Source organism: Bos indicus x Bos taurus, chromosome 23, assembly GCF_003369695.1.
Source record: "Bos indicus x Bos taurus breed Angus x Brahman F1 hybrid chromosome 23, Bos_hybrid_MaternalHap_v2.0, whole genome shotgun sequence".
NCBI classification, from domain to species: domain Eukaryota; kingdom Metazoa; phylum Chordata; class Mammalia; order Artiodactyla; family Bovidae; genus Bos; species Bos indicus x Bos taurus.
Window position 1 is genome coordinate 9,540,740 of NC_040098.1, and position 17,760 is coordinate 9,558,499.

The 17,760-nt window shown below is 46.0% G+C and overlaps 1 protein-coding gene across 1 annotated transcript; it reads right to left on the bottom strand.

Moving 5' to 3' along the window:
* Positions 1-694: 694 nt before the first annotated feature.
* Positions 695-7,718, bottom strand: RPS10 (ribosomal protein S10). Its single transcript, XM_027524255.1, has 6 exons — positions 7,614-7,718; positions 6,368-6,517; positions 5,992-6,163; positions 3,936-4,013; positions 1,436-1,491; positions 695-788 (listed from the first exon to the last, which is right to left on the bottom strand). The coding sequence occupies exons 2-6, from the start codon at positions 6,515-6,517 to the stop codon at positions 747-749; spliced, it is 498 nt and encodes a 165-aa protein (XP_027380056.1). The 5' UTR covers positions 7,614-7,718; the 3' UTR covers positions 695-746.
* Positions 7,719-17,760: the final 10,042 nt, after the last annotated feature.

Consider the following 17,760-nt stretch of genomic DNA (forward strand, 5'->3'; position numbering starts at 1 on the left):
GCACTCTGGTTAGAGGACTCTGCACTTCAATTGCCCTGGGCCCGGGTTCATTCCCTGGTGGGGGAATGAATTTCCTGCATGCCAGGCAGTGTGGTCAGAACGGGAAAAGGTGACATCTGGCCTCACCAAGAATAAACACCATTCACTCATGTCATCCTGGGTCACCACCAACAAACTTCAGGAAAACAGTGCATTTCCTGTTTTGCCAGAGCCCTGGGACAGCAAGAACTCCAGTTGTCAATTATTTTTCTGACTATGCAGAGATAAAAAATCCCAGGGTGGGGTAAGGGGCCTTCAGATGGCTGGGCAGTCCCTTTGGGATATTTTCGTGTGTTTTTCTGTTTCTTATAAACCCCGAGCTTTGAAGATTAGTAATTCCAGCACCAACTGAACAGCAGCTTTCCTACCAGACAGAGCCGAGCCAACACTGTCGGTCTGGTCAAGACGCTCAACCTTCCCACAACCTCCCAGAATGGTGACCACACTGGACAGGGCTCTACAGGGAGCAAGTGCTGGAACAGGGAGGGCCCGGGTCAAAGCCAAGCACTACAGCTCGAACAGCAACGAGTGATGTCACCCTGGAAAATGACAATTCCCAAAACCAATCTGGTCCTGCCCCACTTACACTCTAACCCTTAAACCTGAACTATTCCTGTTTAGGCTAGATAATGCAAACAAAACAGGGCACACAAGATTATTTTCTTCTGTTTACAGGTTTATTCAACACAAAACAATCCCTTTCAACTTCACTGAGGTGGCTGACCACGTCCACGACCAAATCCGCCTCTCTGCAAGAGAAAGTACATCAGCATCAGTGGTGTGCCAGGCGCCGGGCCTCATCGTCACTGCAGAGGCTCCCGAATGTAAGGGCTCGGGGGATCCAGCCTGCCTCTCACAGACTCTGGGGTCACCTTTATAAACTGGGAGTGAGGACCCCCATTCTGGGGCACATGGAAGCACCTAGCAACAGGACATGATCCTGTGTCACCATATACACTTTCCCACAAAGCAGACCTAGAGAACAAGCATGTCCCGTCAAGAGCTGCTCAGGGGCAGCAGCTGTCCTGACAGTGATACACCATGCCAGGGCTGAACACTATACTTGGATTAACTACTCTCACAATTAGCTTGAAATAGGTACGACCACCAGCTCTACTTTATAGATGGGGAACTGGGGTCTAGAGCCTGCTCAATCTCCAGTGTCCAGTTCTCAGCTTAGTTCACAAAACTAACCCAGGGGGTAACGCTGACCATTTCTGAACTATAAAATATGACTGTGCCTCATGGAGTGTTGATTTGTGAGATTTCCAGTAATTTCTTTCTTTACAGAAGACTGCAGGCTGTGCCTGAATGTAAAAACCTATTTGGAATGTGTGGTTAGGACATCCCTGAAGCAGCAGATCCAAAGGGTTGAGAGCAAAAGGGGGACACTTACAAACTGGAATTCAGTTGCTGACCCAGCCCCGGCCTCGGCCTTCTTGTCGGCACCAGCTGAAATGAGAAACACAGATTTAGATGCATCAAATGGTCTGATCTACCACAGAACAAAGGCGGACAAGTGACCCAAGCTCATCTTGCAAGAAAAGTCATGTCAACAAAGAATGAAGTACAAGCAAATTACACCCTGCAGTGGGGAGACATCTTCTGAGCCACCTTTGCTCCCGCATTCTCCTGAGCAAGACATGTTTCTAAACTCACAGCCCGAAGTATTGCCTCCTCCAGGAAGGCTGCCTTGACCACAAAGTCGGGACTATATGCCCTTTCTATATGGCACTTCCTATCACTGAGTTACTTCCACGCTTCAGACCAGCACCCAGCTCACAGAGGGAGCTCAGTGACGGGAGCACTAAGAGGTGAAGGGTTCACAGAAACAAAAAGCAACTCTACTATCACCAAGGGAAAGAGGCAAACAAGATGAAAGATCCAGGACCGCCTTGCTCTATACAGCAGCCACCAGTCCCAACTGAGACGTGTGCAAAAATACCACGAGACTTCAAGACTCCGCCCTGCTCTATATAGCAGCCACCAGTCCCAACTGAGACGTGTGCAAAATACCACGAGACTTCAAGACTCGAGAGAACGCAAAGTATCTCACTAACGCACATATTAAAGTAACAGTTTAGGGCTTCCCTGGTGGCTCAGTGGTAGAGAATCCACCTGCCAATGCAGGACACCTGGGTTCAATCCCTAATCCGGGAAGATCCCGCATGCCTCGGAACAACTTAGCCCATGAGCCACAGCTACCAAGCCTGTGCTCCAGAGACCGTGTTCCACAACGAGAAGCTACTGCACCACAACTAGAGTAGCTGCAGCTGGAGAAAAGTCCACCCAGCAGTGAAGACCCAGCATGACCATATATAAGTAACTTTTTAAAAATTAAGGTAACATTTAAAAATATACTGGAATTTAAAAAAATTTAATATACACTAAACTTTCTATAAAAATGTACAATTCACATTTGAGGGGCAGGGTGATAGCAGTGGCAGGGCTAAATCAGTAATTCATATCCAAATCGACCCTACCTCTGGCCCAAGTCAGACCACACCCACTACAGGCTGCTGCCTACTCAGCAGCAACCCCCAACCAGCGAGCCACTGTATCTTCCCATCTTCATACCTGATCATGCCCATCTCCCCCTGAAATGCTCACTTCCCCACCCTCCACTTCAGGACCAACTGTCACATCCTCTGACCCATTTCCAGTGTACCATGACATCTAAAAAGAGCAACTTTCTCTGAACCAAGAGCCTGTCTGCTGGAGGAATTCTTTCTTAGGAGTATTTAGTTCAAGTGCTCACTTCTATCATTATTTCACATCTGAAGAATCAGGTACCACAAGTAGGAGACAACAGGGAAGTGAAAGTCATTCAGTTGTGTCTGACTCTCTGTGACCCCATGGACTGTATGTAGCCTGCCAGGCTCCTCTGTCCCTGGAATTCTCCAGGCCAGAACACTGGAGTGGGTTGCCATTTCCTTCTCCGGGGGATCTTCCCCAGGTCTCCTGCCTTCCAGGCAGATTCTTTACCATCTGAGCCACCAGGCAGGAGTAGTAAAAGTATAAATTCCCTTTTATACCTTGCTTTTATATCACAAATTACTACTTCTGCAATAAGGATAGTCTCTTTAAAACAAGCTGAATCCCTCCCCATCTTATTACAGAGTAAAACCTCAAGTCCTACCATGGCCCACAACTACAAGACATCTCATCTAACACTCCTGCCATCTTGTTTGGACAAGCCAGACGCCTTCCCCCAGGAGCCTCACTACTCCCAGATGCTTGCTTCTATCTCACTTTGACAGGACCTTTCCTGCAAATCCTACTGGAAATTTCAATACCTACTCCCCTGCTTTAATTTTTCCCTGTGGCACCCACCGTGGACATGATTATACACCTATTTTTGCTTATTCATCTCCTAACACCAAAATGCAAGTTCAAGAGAGAAGAGCATCTCATCTTTTTATGTACACTACTACCCCCTAGCTCCTAGAATCGTGTCTGGCATAAACCACAGGCACTCAATGTATCTATTGTATGAACAGACATCTGTGGTTCCCATCAATGGGAATATCTGCTATTTAAAAACAAAAGTTTGCATTATTTTGGCAATAAAAAGAAACAAACGTGATTGGGCCCTGCCCTCAAGTAACTTACCACACAGGAACACAAAACAAAGAAAAGCATGTTGCTCTCCTGAAAGTTTTCAGTTTTGTTCCAGTTAAAGGTCTTTAAAGTGTTTTGTGTCCCCAGCTCAGACAGCGTCCCTCCTAACCCCCACCCCCGAAGAAGGCAAGACGCACAATGGACTCCAGATGGAATGATCTGAGATGAACCCAAGGACCTTCACTGGTCACCTTGGCATCTTCAAGGGCCGAGCCCCAGGCGGGGGAGAATCCTGAGACTCCACCCCAACACCAGATCCACACGCGGATACTCACGGGGCACGGCGCTTCGTCTGTAGGTGTCTCTGTCGGCTTCCCCTCGCGTGAGTCTTGCAGGTCGCTCTCCCTCCAGACCTGCACAGATTAAACCACAGTATGAACACAGGGAAACACAGGAACTCTGCTCCTTTCAGGTCAGGAAAATTCAAAACTGCTCTCCACTTTCACTTTGCAAAAACTCGGTTATGATGCGTTAATGGGACAAGAACTCCTACACCCAGAACTGTCAGCTAGATACTTGCCATCAGTGACATTCTGACTCCTCAAAGACCTACGAGAATGCACATCCTATTAAAATGTTATACATGGCAACCCACTCCAGTATGCTTGCCTGGAGAATCCCATGGACAGGAGTCTGGCAGGCTCCAGTCCATTGGGGTTGCAAGAGTTGGACACGACTTAACAACTATACCACCACCACACCTGCAAAAGGTCTGCTTTCTTCTATTTCTCAACATAGATTTTCCAAATATCTGGCAAATAAAGAAACCCAGTCATTTCTACAAACATTTGAATAGCCAAAATTTTGAACTTGACCCATCTCTGAAATAGAAAACTTCTAGTGCAAACAGGAAAGGAGTCACCATAAGCGGCAAGCCTTACCTCCAATGTAAGTATATAAATAAAAGCCACCAAGATTCCTTTAATTCTGCTCAGGCTTTGCCTTATACCTCACTAGGCTGTGAAACATACATATTAAGGCAGATTTAAAAAGCGACAACATTCTAACACTGGAAGGTCAATCTAGCATTCTCTCTACCTTGTTACTCCACAAAATTATCTATAGCATTTATATGATTAAATAAAAGAGTGATTCCAAGGTCCAATGAAGAACCTTTGCTCTACACATATGTAATCCTACCTAACCAGTAGAACACCCTCGTGAGTTTTCATAAAGAATACAAATTCCTGAGCTCCATGACATCTTTCCAGGGAACCTAGGCAGTCTGATGATCATGTTTTTAGTAATCTCTGCATTTCATTACTCAAACTCATAAACGGCTCCTCTGGTACAGGGTTTTTTTTTTTTTTAAAGAAAATAAGGGAACCATAAACTTGACAAATGCCAATTGTGAGCCAGCAATGATCTCAAGTGAGAAGGTAACTTCCTGCAAACAGGATCCTTTCATAGTGTTACTTATACATGTGTGTGTATACATACAGATATACATGTATATATACACATACACACACTCTCTATCTACATCTGTTCTGTCCTATTTGGCTTTTGATTATTTTCCTCCCATTGCCAAGAAACTCTTTTCATTTTTTTCACGTGTGGTAAACAGCTTTGCTCTGGACCTCTTGAGGGATAAACACCTTGGTTTACTTGAACTCTCAACACCCTACCACATGTATCTGGCCTGTGTTTAACACCACTTCTTAGGATGGCCTGAAGACCTGTGTTCAATTCCATTCAAGGTTCTAGAACTTGACTTAGATCTTGCATGCCAGAGTACCCCAAAAGCTGATTCCACTCTTTCACCCATTCTGGATCCTGTGGAATTCATGCAACTAAACCTCGAGAGCAAACAAGTGGGGTCTGCTGCAAACAGGGACTTCTAAGATGACAAATACATCTACAAGTCTGTGGTCCAAGGCCATTTTTGCTGGTTAGAAGCAGCCATCTACAAAACCAGAGGGAGCACACAGCTCGCCTGAAAACTGAAGGTGTACATGCTCAAGATGAAATTGAATTCTATCCAGGCAAGAGATGTGCTTATGTGTACAAAGCAAAGAATGACACTAATTCCTGGAGGAAAAGCTAACAAGACCAGAGTTATCTGGGAAAAAGACAACCCATGCTCACGGAAAACAGTGGCATGATTTGTGCCAAATTTCAAAGCAGTCTTCCTGCTACGGTCATCTTTAAGAATTTAAACTTAAACAAGTATGACTTTGTTCTCCTGTATTTAAAAAAAAAAAAAAGTTGATTCCAATGGTGATGTATTAATAAGACCACCTCCTGGACCACACAAAACCCCAGCATTTCACCTCTCCCCCCGAAAGATCTTCAGAGGATGCCCTTGCAGACATCACGTGAGCACTATACCTTTGGGCCTTGGCCGGCCAGTCTCAGGACGGCTGCGGCGCAGGGTGGCGGGCACGATCTCAGGGGGCAGGTGGAGGTAATCACGGAGATACTGGATGCCCTCGTTGGTGAGGTACCAGTAGAAATGTCTCCAGGCAAACTGTTCCTTCACGTAGCCTCGTGACTTGAGAGACTGTAAGACAGAACACCACTGTTAAGACAGAACTAGAGGCTTGAAGCTAGGAAGGCAGTGCAAACAGGAAGCTAAACTGCACAGCAGACGAGCTTCCACGGTGTATCTACCTTACAGCCCTTTAAGGTAGCAGGCGGCACTGGGAGTCCTGACCTCGCCTTGAACACCAGTGGAAAAGCCCCCCTCCACCCACACCCCAGCTACCTGCATGGCTTTCATGACGTGAAGATTGGGCACATTCTTGTCTGCTAGCTCCGGGTGCTTGGGCATGTGGACATCCTTCTTGGCCACCATCACCCCCTCCTTAAAAAGGAGTTCATAAATGGCAATCCGGTTCTTCTTAGGCATCAACATCTGCAAGAAGGAAGAAATCAGCAAGAATACTTCTGAGCACTGTGGCCAGAGCCATAACCCAGTTCATCACCCCGTAAGACTGAACCCACACACAAGAGTCACTATCCAACGGGTAGAAGTCTCAAACATACCGAAGAACATGCAGGAAACAGGAATTTAAACCCCTACAAACTTAAGCCCAACCGTCACTAGTTCCCTCCTCCACCCTGAAAAACAGGATTCATGGAGAAGTTGTCTGCACTTTAAGATAAAACGAGGGTGGGGCTAGGGGGACATTCCCACCTGATTTTCACTCTCACAACGCAAGTATAAACGGGGCAGGGGTCAGACCCTTATAGTGAAAGTCACTCAGTCCTGTCCGACTCTTTGAGAGCCTATGGAATTCTCCAGGCCAAATACTGGAGTGGTCTCCCGCATTGCAGGCAGAATCTTTGCCAGCTGAGCCACCAGGGAAGCCCAAAAATACTGGAATGGGTAACCTATCCCTTCTCCAGCGGATCTTCCCGACCCAGGAATCGAACTGGGGTCTCCTGCATTGCAGGCGGATTCTTTACAAACTGGGCTGTCAGGGAAGCCCCTCAGACCCTACACCCTCGGAGTGTTTGGGGCGCATCAGCAACTATACCTAATGCTGAACGCGCGCGGCGGTGCCTTCTGGCGAGCGAGAAGGGGCCAGAAGCCTGTCGATCTGTGACGGGTCTCTGACCCCAAAGCAAAAGGCTGAGGCCCTCACAGCCCACCCCTCTACTCCTAAACCAGAGCTCCATGGCCGAGCAGGGAGGCAGTTCGGAGGGTTCTACCCCGAAAAAAAGAAACAAGCGTGAGGAAGGGACACAGTCTCCCCAGTCTCGCCCGGACGGTCCCCGCCACTCTAGGGTTTCATCTTCCCCTCCTCCATCCGGACACCAATCTTCGCCTGCCAGGGCCCCACTACTGCCCCCCAAGAAATGCGCTTCTGGGCCCTGCCTGCTCGGAAATGGACGTGCGGGGAGCGGGAGAGGGCCCCCGCCACCCTTAACCCGGCGAGGCACGACGGCGGCGGCGGAGACAGAGCCAGGATGGGGGCCGATGGCACCGCGACGCCGGAGAGACTCACCGCGACGGTTGCTGTGTCCGGGGCCGGCGCTGGAAAGGAAGGGGCATGCGCGGAGCGAGGCCTCTTCCGGGCTGCCGGGCCCCGCCCCTTGTCAGGACCCGCGAGCTGCCTGGGGCGGCCTCGGCGGTGCCTGAGAGACTGGCGGCCCGGGAGCCGGCGTGCCTCATCAAGAAATGATCACTTTCTTGCCTGGTCGGGTCCTTTAGAAACACGCTACGTCTTTATTTTCTCCGTTTCCCACCGGTTAATTTAACTTATTATTATGTAAGGAATATATGTTCTTTGAGCAGGGAAAAGGAAATACCCTGCCTACAAAATAACAGTGACGGCAATACCAATAATGAAAGAATAAAATTCCATCAACCAGTGAGTCGCTATTAACGTTTTGGTATGAAGTGAAAGAAAAGTGTTAGTTGCCCAGCTCAGTCGAGTCCGGCTATTTGCGACCCCGTGGACTGTAGCCTGCCAGGCTCCTCTCTCTGTCCATGGGATTCTCCAGGCAAGAACACTGGAGCGGGTCGTCATTCCCTTCTCCAGGGCATTTTCCGGACCCAGGGATCAAACGTGGGTCATAGGAAATGTATTTTTTGACAAAACTGGGATGATTTGTACGTATGTTGTGATACGTATGTTGTACGTATTTGGAAACCTGTTTTGTTTTTTTTTTCTTTTACAGCTATATCATGAATCTCTCTTCAAGGTAATTAATACCTACAATTTTAATGACTATGTGATGGATGATTTAATCAACACTCTGTGATTGGATATATATATATATATATATATATTAATCCTTTAATGTTATAACTAATGATGCCACACACTTATCTACACACTTGTCAGTCTCTTTAGGACAAAGCCTTGGCAGTGTAATTGTTGAGTTACAGTGTTAGCTCACATTTTTAGGTTTTTGACACATGCCACATTGACTTCTGGAAGGCATTATCAGTTACATTCTGGTCAGCAGTTATTAACATTTTCTTACTGACTTGACATTATTCTCTATGTATTAAAGCAATTAACCCTTTCTCACGTATTTTTCAAGAATTTCTCCCAGTTTTTTTAGTTTGTCTCAGTTTTCATGGTATTTTAAAGAAGTTTCACACTTTTCTATTCAAATTGTTACGGTTTCAGGCTCTGGTGCAATGCCTAAAAAGTCACTCCATATTTCAACATCATATAAATATTCACCTATAGTTTCTTCAAGTGTTTCTGTCCTTTCACAGTTTAAAAATAAATTTGCAAGATGAAAAGAATTCTGGAGATCGATTGAACAACAATGTGAATTATTTAACACTACTGAATTGTATACTTAAAATGGTTAACATGGTAAATTTTATATTATGTATCTTGGTGGTGTTGGTTTAGTTGCTAAGTTGTGTCCAATGCTTTCAACCCCATGGACTGTATGTAGCCCACCAGGCTCCTCTGCCCATGGGATTTCCCAGGCAAGAATACTGGAGTGGGTTGTCATTTCCTTTTCCAATGTTATGTATGTTTTATCACAATTTAAAAAAAATAAGATTCAAACATGTATACAGATTTCTTTTTTAATATCTTGAACATTTGGACAAAGAACAACATAATCTAAGGACTGGTCAAGCAGATTTGGAAAAGAATACCATAGAATTCCTAGCAATAAAAACTAAAATGATTGAGATTTGAAAGTTAATTTTAAAAAATAAACAACAGATTTGATACACTTGAATAGAAAAATCATGAAATAGAAGACAGAAGTAAAACAAGAACAAAAACAAAAAGCATTCACCATGTAGTCCAGAGATTAAAAGAGACAGGACGAGTGAAGGCAGGCAGGGATAAATTAGGAGGCTGGAGTTAACATATACACACTACTATATATAAAACAGGTAAACAGCAAGGACCTACTGGATATGGCACAGGAGACTCTACTCGGTATTATGTAATAACCTATAAAGGAAAAGAATCTGAAAAAGAATATATAACTGAATCACTCCTGTGCCCTTGAAACTGACACGATATTGTAAATCAACTATATTTCAATAAAATTTGGGGAGTCATGGAGCAGGGCATGAGGACTCTTAGTTCCTTGACCAGGGATCAAACCAGTGTCCCCTGCAGTAGAATCTTGACCACCTGAACCACCAAGGAATTCCCAATACAATTTTTTTAATAAAAAATGTGGTAAAAAATAAAGGTGATGGAATAGCTGGAATAAAGGATTTGAGGTGGGAAGGATCAAGAGGGAAAGTCTAATATATGTCTATGTGAAATCACATAAGGAAATGACAGAAAACATGGGAAAGAGACCCTATCTTAATCCTCCAGAATTCTTGGAAGACAGCACACTTCAGATGTACTGCTCTCTTTAAATTCCAACTTGGATAAGTAAAAACAGATCCATGCCTAAACATGTCATAATGAAGATGCAGAACGTCAGAGATAAGGAGAAGATCTTGTAACTAGCCAGCAGGAAGAGACAGGGGTGATGGCTCACTTCCCAGCAGCAGCACTGGAATTAATGTATTTTACTGAAATACAGCCTCACAGGTCTCTTCCCTTACCAGAGCTAGAGTGATCCTGCTACTATATCAGACCAGGTCACTCCTCGGCTTAAAATCCTCCAATGACTCGCAGTTCATTTAAAAGTCTTTGCTTTTGTTCAGTTGCTAAGTGAAGTGAGTGAAGAAGAAGTGAAGTCACTCAGTTGTGTCCTAGTCTTTGCAATCCCATGGACTGTAGCTTAACAGGATCCTCTGTCCATGGGATTTTCCAGGCAAGAATACTGGAGTGGAGTGACATTTCCTTCTCCAGGGGATCTTCCCGACCCAGGAATCAAACCTGGGTCTCCTGCATTGTAGGCAGCCGCTTTACCATCTGAGGCACCAGGGAAGTCCAAGTCATGTCCAGCTCTTTGTGACCTCATGGACTGCAGCATGCCAGGCTTCCCTGTCCTTCACTATCTCCCAGAGTTTGCTCAAACTCATGTCTATTGAGTCAGTGATGCCATCCACCCTCGGTCACCCCTTCTCCTCCTGTCCTCAATCCTTCTCAGAATCAGTCTTTTCCAACGAGTCAGCACTTCACATCAGGTGGCCAAAGTATTGGAGCTTCAGCTTCAGCATCAGTCCTTCCAGTGAATATTCAGGACTGATTTCATTTAGGATTGACTGGTTTGATCTCCTTGCTGTCCAAGGGATTCTCTAGAGTCTTCTCCATCACCACAGTTAGAAAGCATCAATTCTTCCACTCTCAGCCTTCTTTATGATCCAGCTCTCACATCCATACACGACTACTGGAAAAACCATAGCTTTGACTAGATGGACCTTTGTCAGCAAAATGATGTCTTTGCTTTTTAATACACTGTCTAGGTTGGTGATTGCTTTTTTTCCAAGGAGTGAGTGTCTTTTAATTTCATGGCTGCAGTCAATATCTGCAGTGATTTTGGAGCCCAGGAAAATAAAGTCTGGCATTGTTTCCATTTTCCCCCATCTATTTGTCATGAAGTGAAGGGACTGGATGCCATGGTCTTCATTTTTTGAATGTTGAGTTTTAAGCCAACTTTTTCACTTTCCTCTTTCACCTTCATCAAGAGGCTCTTTAGTTCCTCTTCACTTTCTGCTATTAGGGTGGTGACATCTGCATATCTGAGGTAATTGATATTTCTCCTGGCAATCTTGATTCCAGCTTGTGAGTCCTCCAGCCTGGCATTTCCTATGATGTACTCTGTATATAAGTTAAATAAGCAGGGTGACAATATACAGCCTTGATGTACTCTTTTCCCAATTTTGAACCAGTCTGTTATTCCAAGTCTGGTTGTAACTGTTGCTTCTTGACCTTCATAGAGATTTCTCAGGAGACAGGTAAGGTGGTCTGGTATTTCCATCTATTGAAGAATTTTCCAAAGTTTGTTGTGACCAACACAATCAAAAGCTTTAGCATAGTCAATGAAGCAGAAGTAGATTTTTTCTGGAATTCTCTTGCTTTTTCTATAATCCAATGGATGTTGGCAAGTTCAACTTCGATTCCTCAGCCTTTTCTAAATCCAGCTTTTACATCTAGAAGTTCTCGTTACATCTAGAAGTTCACATATTGTTGATGGCTAGCTTGAAGAATTTTGAGCATTACCTTGCTAGTAGGTGAAATGAGCACAGTTGTATGGTAGTTTGAACAATTTTTGGCATTGCCCTTTCCAAGATGGCAGACAAGTCAACTTCAACTAAACCTTGATCTGCCAAGGCTATGAAAAATGTTCTTAAACAGCCTGAGAAAAATGCCCAGAGGGGCCCAGGTGAAAAGGGATGGGCTTGCTATTACTGTGGAAAGGAGGGGCACCTCAAGCGGGATTGCCCTCAGGCATCTAAGCCACCCCCGGCTCCACGTACGGTCTGCAAAGGACCACACTGGAAGAGATACTGCCCCCAGAGGCGTAGGTCTCCGGGGTCGGACTCTCAAGACAATCAGGACTGAAGGTGCCCGGGGGTTCCCACACAAGCTCCAGTCCTAATTACACCTGAGGAACCCTGGGTATTAATAGTTGTGGGGGGCCAATCCGTTGATTTCCTTTTAGATACTGGGGCAACTTTTTCTGTGCTTACTGAAGCCCCTGGATCACTTTCTTCCCCATCCGCTTCCATAATGGGACTGTCTGGATGAACCAGAAGGTATTATTTCAGTTATTCTTTATCTTGCAACTGAGATTCTGTGCTGTTTTCACACGAGTTTCTGATTGTGCCAGAATCTCCCTCACCCCTTTTGGGAAGGGATATACTGAGCAAGGTCCATGCCTCTGTTTTCATGAATATGGAGCCCTCCCTTTCTCTCCCTTTAGTTGAAACACCCACCAGGAGAAATAATCAGTCTGTGAGAGTTAATAAGCCTTTCTCTTATCAAGAAATACAAAGAATCAAGGAGGATCTGGGAGACTATTTAGAGGACCCAGAAAAATATATTAGAGCTTTTAAGGGTGTTACTATGCTTTATGACCTCACTTGGAAGGATGTGATGTATATCTTGGGACAAATGCTGACTCCCGAGTCATAGACTCGAGTTTTGGGAAAACTTCCTTGTTTGTCAGGATTCTTCGGCAGAGTATTTGGAAGCTCGCGACTGAGCTGCATCTGGCTGTTTTAAGAAATAAAAAAGGGGGAGATGTTGGGGGCCAGAGTGAGGCACTCCGCCCGTGGCAAAGGTCATGAGGAAGGAGGCTCGACATACGCAAAGGTGGGATCGAGCCTCAGGAGTCCCCCTGGAAATCCTCGAGCATCTACCCCCATAACCAGAGCCTGCCTACTTTACTACTTTGTGCTCTCACCTACACCTCTGACTTTATGGGGGGCTGTCCCCTACCACCTCTTTCGGAGAAGGAGTTAACTTAGAGCTCCAGTTAATAAAAACTCCTGGGCATGACAAGAGTGTTTTAACCTACAAACTCCTCTGAAGGTTCTCTAGCCTGCCTGACAGGCTTGTCCGGCCACATGTGATTGCTCACAGCCTCCCAACCGTGAGAGGCACGAGATGCTTTAAACCTTCTAAAAACAGGTTCCTTAGAAAAGTTAGAAAACCATTAGTATAAGTATAATGGACTGATTAGAAATTGTATTGGTGAAGGGTTTTTCATTTGTTGAGCCAATGTTTGTTGCTAAGTCTCCACATCCCCTGCCCTTACACACATTAATGAATATATAGAAGAAATAAGTATTAACCTTTGATATAAATCACGTTAGACCTTAGGCTAAGTAAATTCTTTCCTTAACTAAAACCCACTATACCCTCACCCTATAGGAATGTAACTTTATTTGGGTGGCATCTGTTTTAAGAATAATCACCCCTGGAGACATAAGTGTCCTGGTTGACTGACCGCTGTCACAAGGAGAGGGTCATAAATTGTCAGCAGGCCCCCTGGCCAGAAGATGATGTAACACCCCTAAGACCTCTGTATACATTTGTATGAAGCACCTGACTTTGATAAAAGTCAGGACTGCTGACCCCGCGTGACTTTTGCATAACATCTCAGTGTATAAAAGTAGACCATGGAAAATAAAGAATTGGGATCAGTTTCTCGAAATACTGGTCTCCCCATATCGCTCTCTCTCTCACTCTGGCTGAGTCTCCATCTGGAGCGCGGAACCCGCTATGCTTACTAATTATGCCTGGGCTTCTAAGATCCGACCAGGGAGGCCTCAGTGTCTCCTCTCCTTCGGGAGAACGGAAGGACACCTGCGGCCTACGTAAGTGGTGCAAACTTCTTGTCTTGAAGTTTTATTGGTCTCCCGCGTAAACCAAGCTACTCAGCCTCTTTTCTCCACTGAATTTTCCTACTGAGCTATCCTCATGCTATTACTCTTTACATCTTTAATTAATATCTAATTGAAGCTATTGTATCCTGATCCTCGCTGACGCCATCCCCGCTTCGAATACCCTGGATCAGCCGGGGCTGGACCCTGGCACTCAGTATATGCTCATTGTAACATAGTTAAAGTGTTATCCCTCAGTTGTGTCTGACTCTTAATGATCCCATGGACTGCAGCCCACCAGGCTCCTCTGTCCATGGAATTCTCTAGGCAAGAACACTGAAGTGGGTTGCCATTTCCTTCTCCAGGAGATCTTCCTGACTCAGGGATTGAACCCAGGTCTCCAGCATTGCAGGCAGATTCTTTACTCTCTGAACTACCAAGGCACATATTGTAACATATCAGCGAGCTAAATGACACCCAGAGGCTCCATTACAGTTCTAAGGTTGTGGTTTAGTCGCTAAGTTGTGTCCAGCTCTTGGACTGTAACCCACCCAGCTCTTCTGTCCAAGGCCAATCATCAAAGATCAAAAGGTGGGCAGTGACCCACTTCCTGGAAATCTCTGCCTCTTCCCCAAAATAGTTGGAATAAACTTCCTACTCATTAGCCTATGAAATTACCCAACCCATAAAAGCTAGCCACATCACATTTTGAGGCCACACTCACTCTCTGAGATGGCCCACACTCTGTGGAGTGTGTTTCTCTCTGAATACATCCACTTCTTACCTGTCACTTTGTCTCTCACTGAATTCTTTTAGGTCCTAAAACCAGGTGTTGTGATCTCTGTTGGAAGATTGTGGGTTTTGTCTGGGTTCAAGTGTCAGTCTGAGGTGAACGGTTTGCCAATGTAGGAGACTTGGGTTCGATCCCTGGGTCAGGAAGATCCCCTGGAGAAGGAAATAGCAACCCACTTCAGTATTCTTGCCTGGGAAATCCCATGGACAGAGGAGCAGTGGGCTACAGTCCATGGGGTCACAGAATCAGACCCGACTGAGCACCACCATCCATATCTTTTATCTTCTTGGCATGTCTTCTGATATAAAAATTCTCCCTCCAAAGTGTTAGCTGGTCTCTCAGCATCATTTCCTCAATAAGCTATGCTTCTTTTTCTCTGGAATCTCACTGAGTTGTTTATGAGAGATGGATTCAGTTTTAGATTTTGTTGCATTTGTGCCTGTGAGACACATTGATGAAAAAAATCCAGGATTATTTTAGATAAAGAGCTCAGAATTTGTCCTGTGAGAGAGAGCTGGGTTAGATTAGGTCAGGGAACCATCTAAGACCCTGTGAGGTTCTGAGATCACCTAGAGAGGATGTGGAGTGAGGAGAGGATGTGGAGGGACCCCAAAGCACCCCCACTCGCCCTTGTTCCCCGCTCATCCATCCCTGGATGCAGCCTTCTCGAGGGCAGGGGCCATGCCCTGCTCCTCTCTGCATCCTCTCTAGCAGTTAGCACAGTGTCTCTCATGTGACTGGGGTACTTAATAGCGTTTCAGGAATAAACAGCAACCTCATGGTAAGCAGAGGAGATGAGAGTTTAGTGAATCAGGAAGGAGGACGAATAACAATACCCTCTGGCACTTAGAGAAGATTTCTCAGATGACAGCGGATCCTTGAGTTCACTGAGTTTCATTCAGCAGCAAGGCACTGAGCAGCTGGGGCAGGTGGTGGGGCAAGAATGGGGGCAAGACATACTCCCATCCACCAGGCAACAAATACCTCTGTCATGTGCTGGGTGCTATGAAGAGAGAATCAGGGCATGGTGACCCAGATCTTGGGTTGAGAAAAGCCTGGAGGAACACTCAGTGAAAAGCCCTGCTTCAGAGGAGGGCTTGAACTGCAAGGCAGCCAGTAGGGCCACACGGTGAGCACGGTGAACCCGGACAGCCACAGTGGCCTCAGGAAGGAGGTAGGACTTTCTTCCAAGTGCAATGAAGAGCTGGAGAAAGGTTTCAGGCAGTCAGGACAGGATCAGATGGATATTTTAAAGAGATCACCTTTGTGCGTGTGTGCTTAGTCACTCAGTCATGTCCGACTCCTTGCGATCCCATGGACTGAGCCCACCAGGCTCCTCTGTCCATGGGGATTCTCCAGGCAACAATACTAGAGTGGGTTGCCATGCCCTCCTCCAGGGTATCTTCTCAACCCGGAGATTGAACCAGATCTCCTGCATTGCAGGCAAATTCTTTACCAGCTGAGCTATCAGGAAAGGCCGAGATTACCTTTATCAACACAAATACCATTTTTATCCCTCCTATGCTGTATTGAGTCGGACACGACTGAAGCAACTTAGTAGTAGTAGTAGTATGCTGTATTGCGGAGAAGGCAGGGGCAACCCACTCCAGTGCCCTTGCCTGGAAAATCCCGTGGATGGAGGAGCCTGGTGGGCTGCAGTCCATGTGGTCAGTAAGAGTCGGGCACAACTGAGAGATTTCACTTTCACTTTTCACTTTGATGCATTGGAGAAGGAAATGGCAACCCACTCCAGTGTTCTTGCCTGGAGAATTCCAGGGACAGAGGAGCCTAGTGGGCTGCCGTTTATGGGGTCGCACAGAGTCGGACACGACTGAAGCGACTTAGCAGCAGCTGCATGCTGTATTGAGTATGAGATATAGACCTATCACTGGCCTCATGTTAAAGACACACACACACAAAACCCCCAAAAACAGGCTTAGAGAAATAGATGTTTTTTGTTCAAGGTCACAGGACACAGAGGTAGGAAGTAATGGTGTAACCAAAAGTGGGTCCTGCTTGCTCACCGCTCAAGGCCACTTAAAAGCCATTAAAGAGGCCAGGTTGGTGGAAAGGAAAGTTTGCTTTATTTTCGATGGGTAATTGTGCACCTGTCCAAAGGCCAACTCTAGCCACCCCATCCCCCTGCCCCCGGAAATCAGTGGGCAATAGCTTTTATAGGCTGAGTGGCTTGCAGAAACAGTCAGCTCTGACCATCATCTTAAAATTGGCCATCTTGATTGTTTTAAGTAGTTAATCTGCAGTTCCAGGGTTGGTTTGTTTCCATTTCTTTGAGGCCAGTTCTCAGAACTGTGGCAGCTTATGTCATGGCTAGAGTCTGGTCATCATGTAGCTGACTTTTCCACCTGGGGGGGGCTTCAGCATCTATAAGACAGCTCACAGGATATGGCTCAGAATATTGTCTATAGCCCTGGAAAAGGAATTAAAGGTTCTTGACTATGCTTAATGACTAAACTATTATTATTTGGTCTCCTTTGATTATTTTTCTTTGTTCCTGCATTTGCTCACTTCTCGGATTAAACTTGTTCTTTGGTTAAAGTTTTTCCACAGACAAGGCAAGCAGAAGACCCGGGAGGACAAGGACCATAGGGTCTTGCTCCATTTCAGTGGGACTGGACTCTGCAGAGCCTAAAGCCTTCCTGCCATCCCAGGCTGCCCTCTGCATTGGGGTCTTGCCACTGGGGCCGAGGTTGGGGGGAGGAAGCCAGAGCCCTGGATTCAGAGCAGTGAGAGGCGGGGCTCTGGCTCCCCACCCCACCCCTGTATTCTTACCCGGAGAATCTCACGAACAGAGGAGCCCGGTGGGCTACAGGCCGTGAGGTCAGACACAACTGAAGCGACTTAGCACACACTGCAGCCTGTTAGAATGCTTTGAGAGGCTTTCAAAAATCTATTTACCCAGGCCACACCCCGGATCTGTTAAGTCAGACACTCAGTCGAGGGGTGAGGGGGAAGGCATTAGTCTTCTGCTTCTTAATTTTTCTTGATGTGTGTGGTATATTTCACAATGGGTTTCCCTCATGGCTCAGATGGTGAAAGAATCCACCTGCAATGAGCAGACCTGGGTTTGATCCCTGGGTTGGGAAGATCCTCTGGAGGAGGGCATGGCAGCTCACTCCAG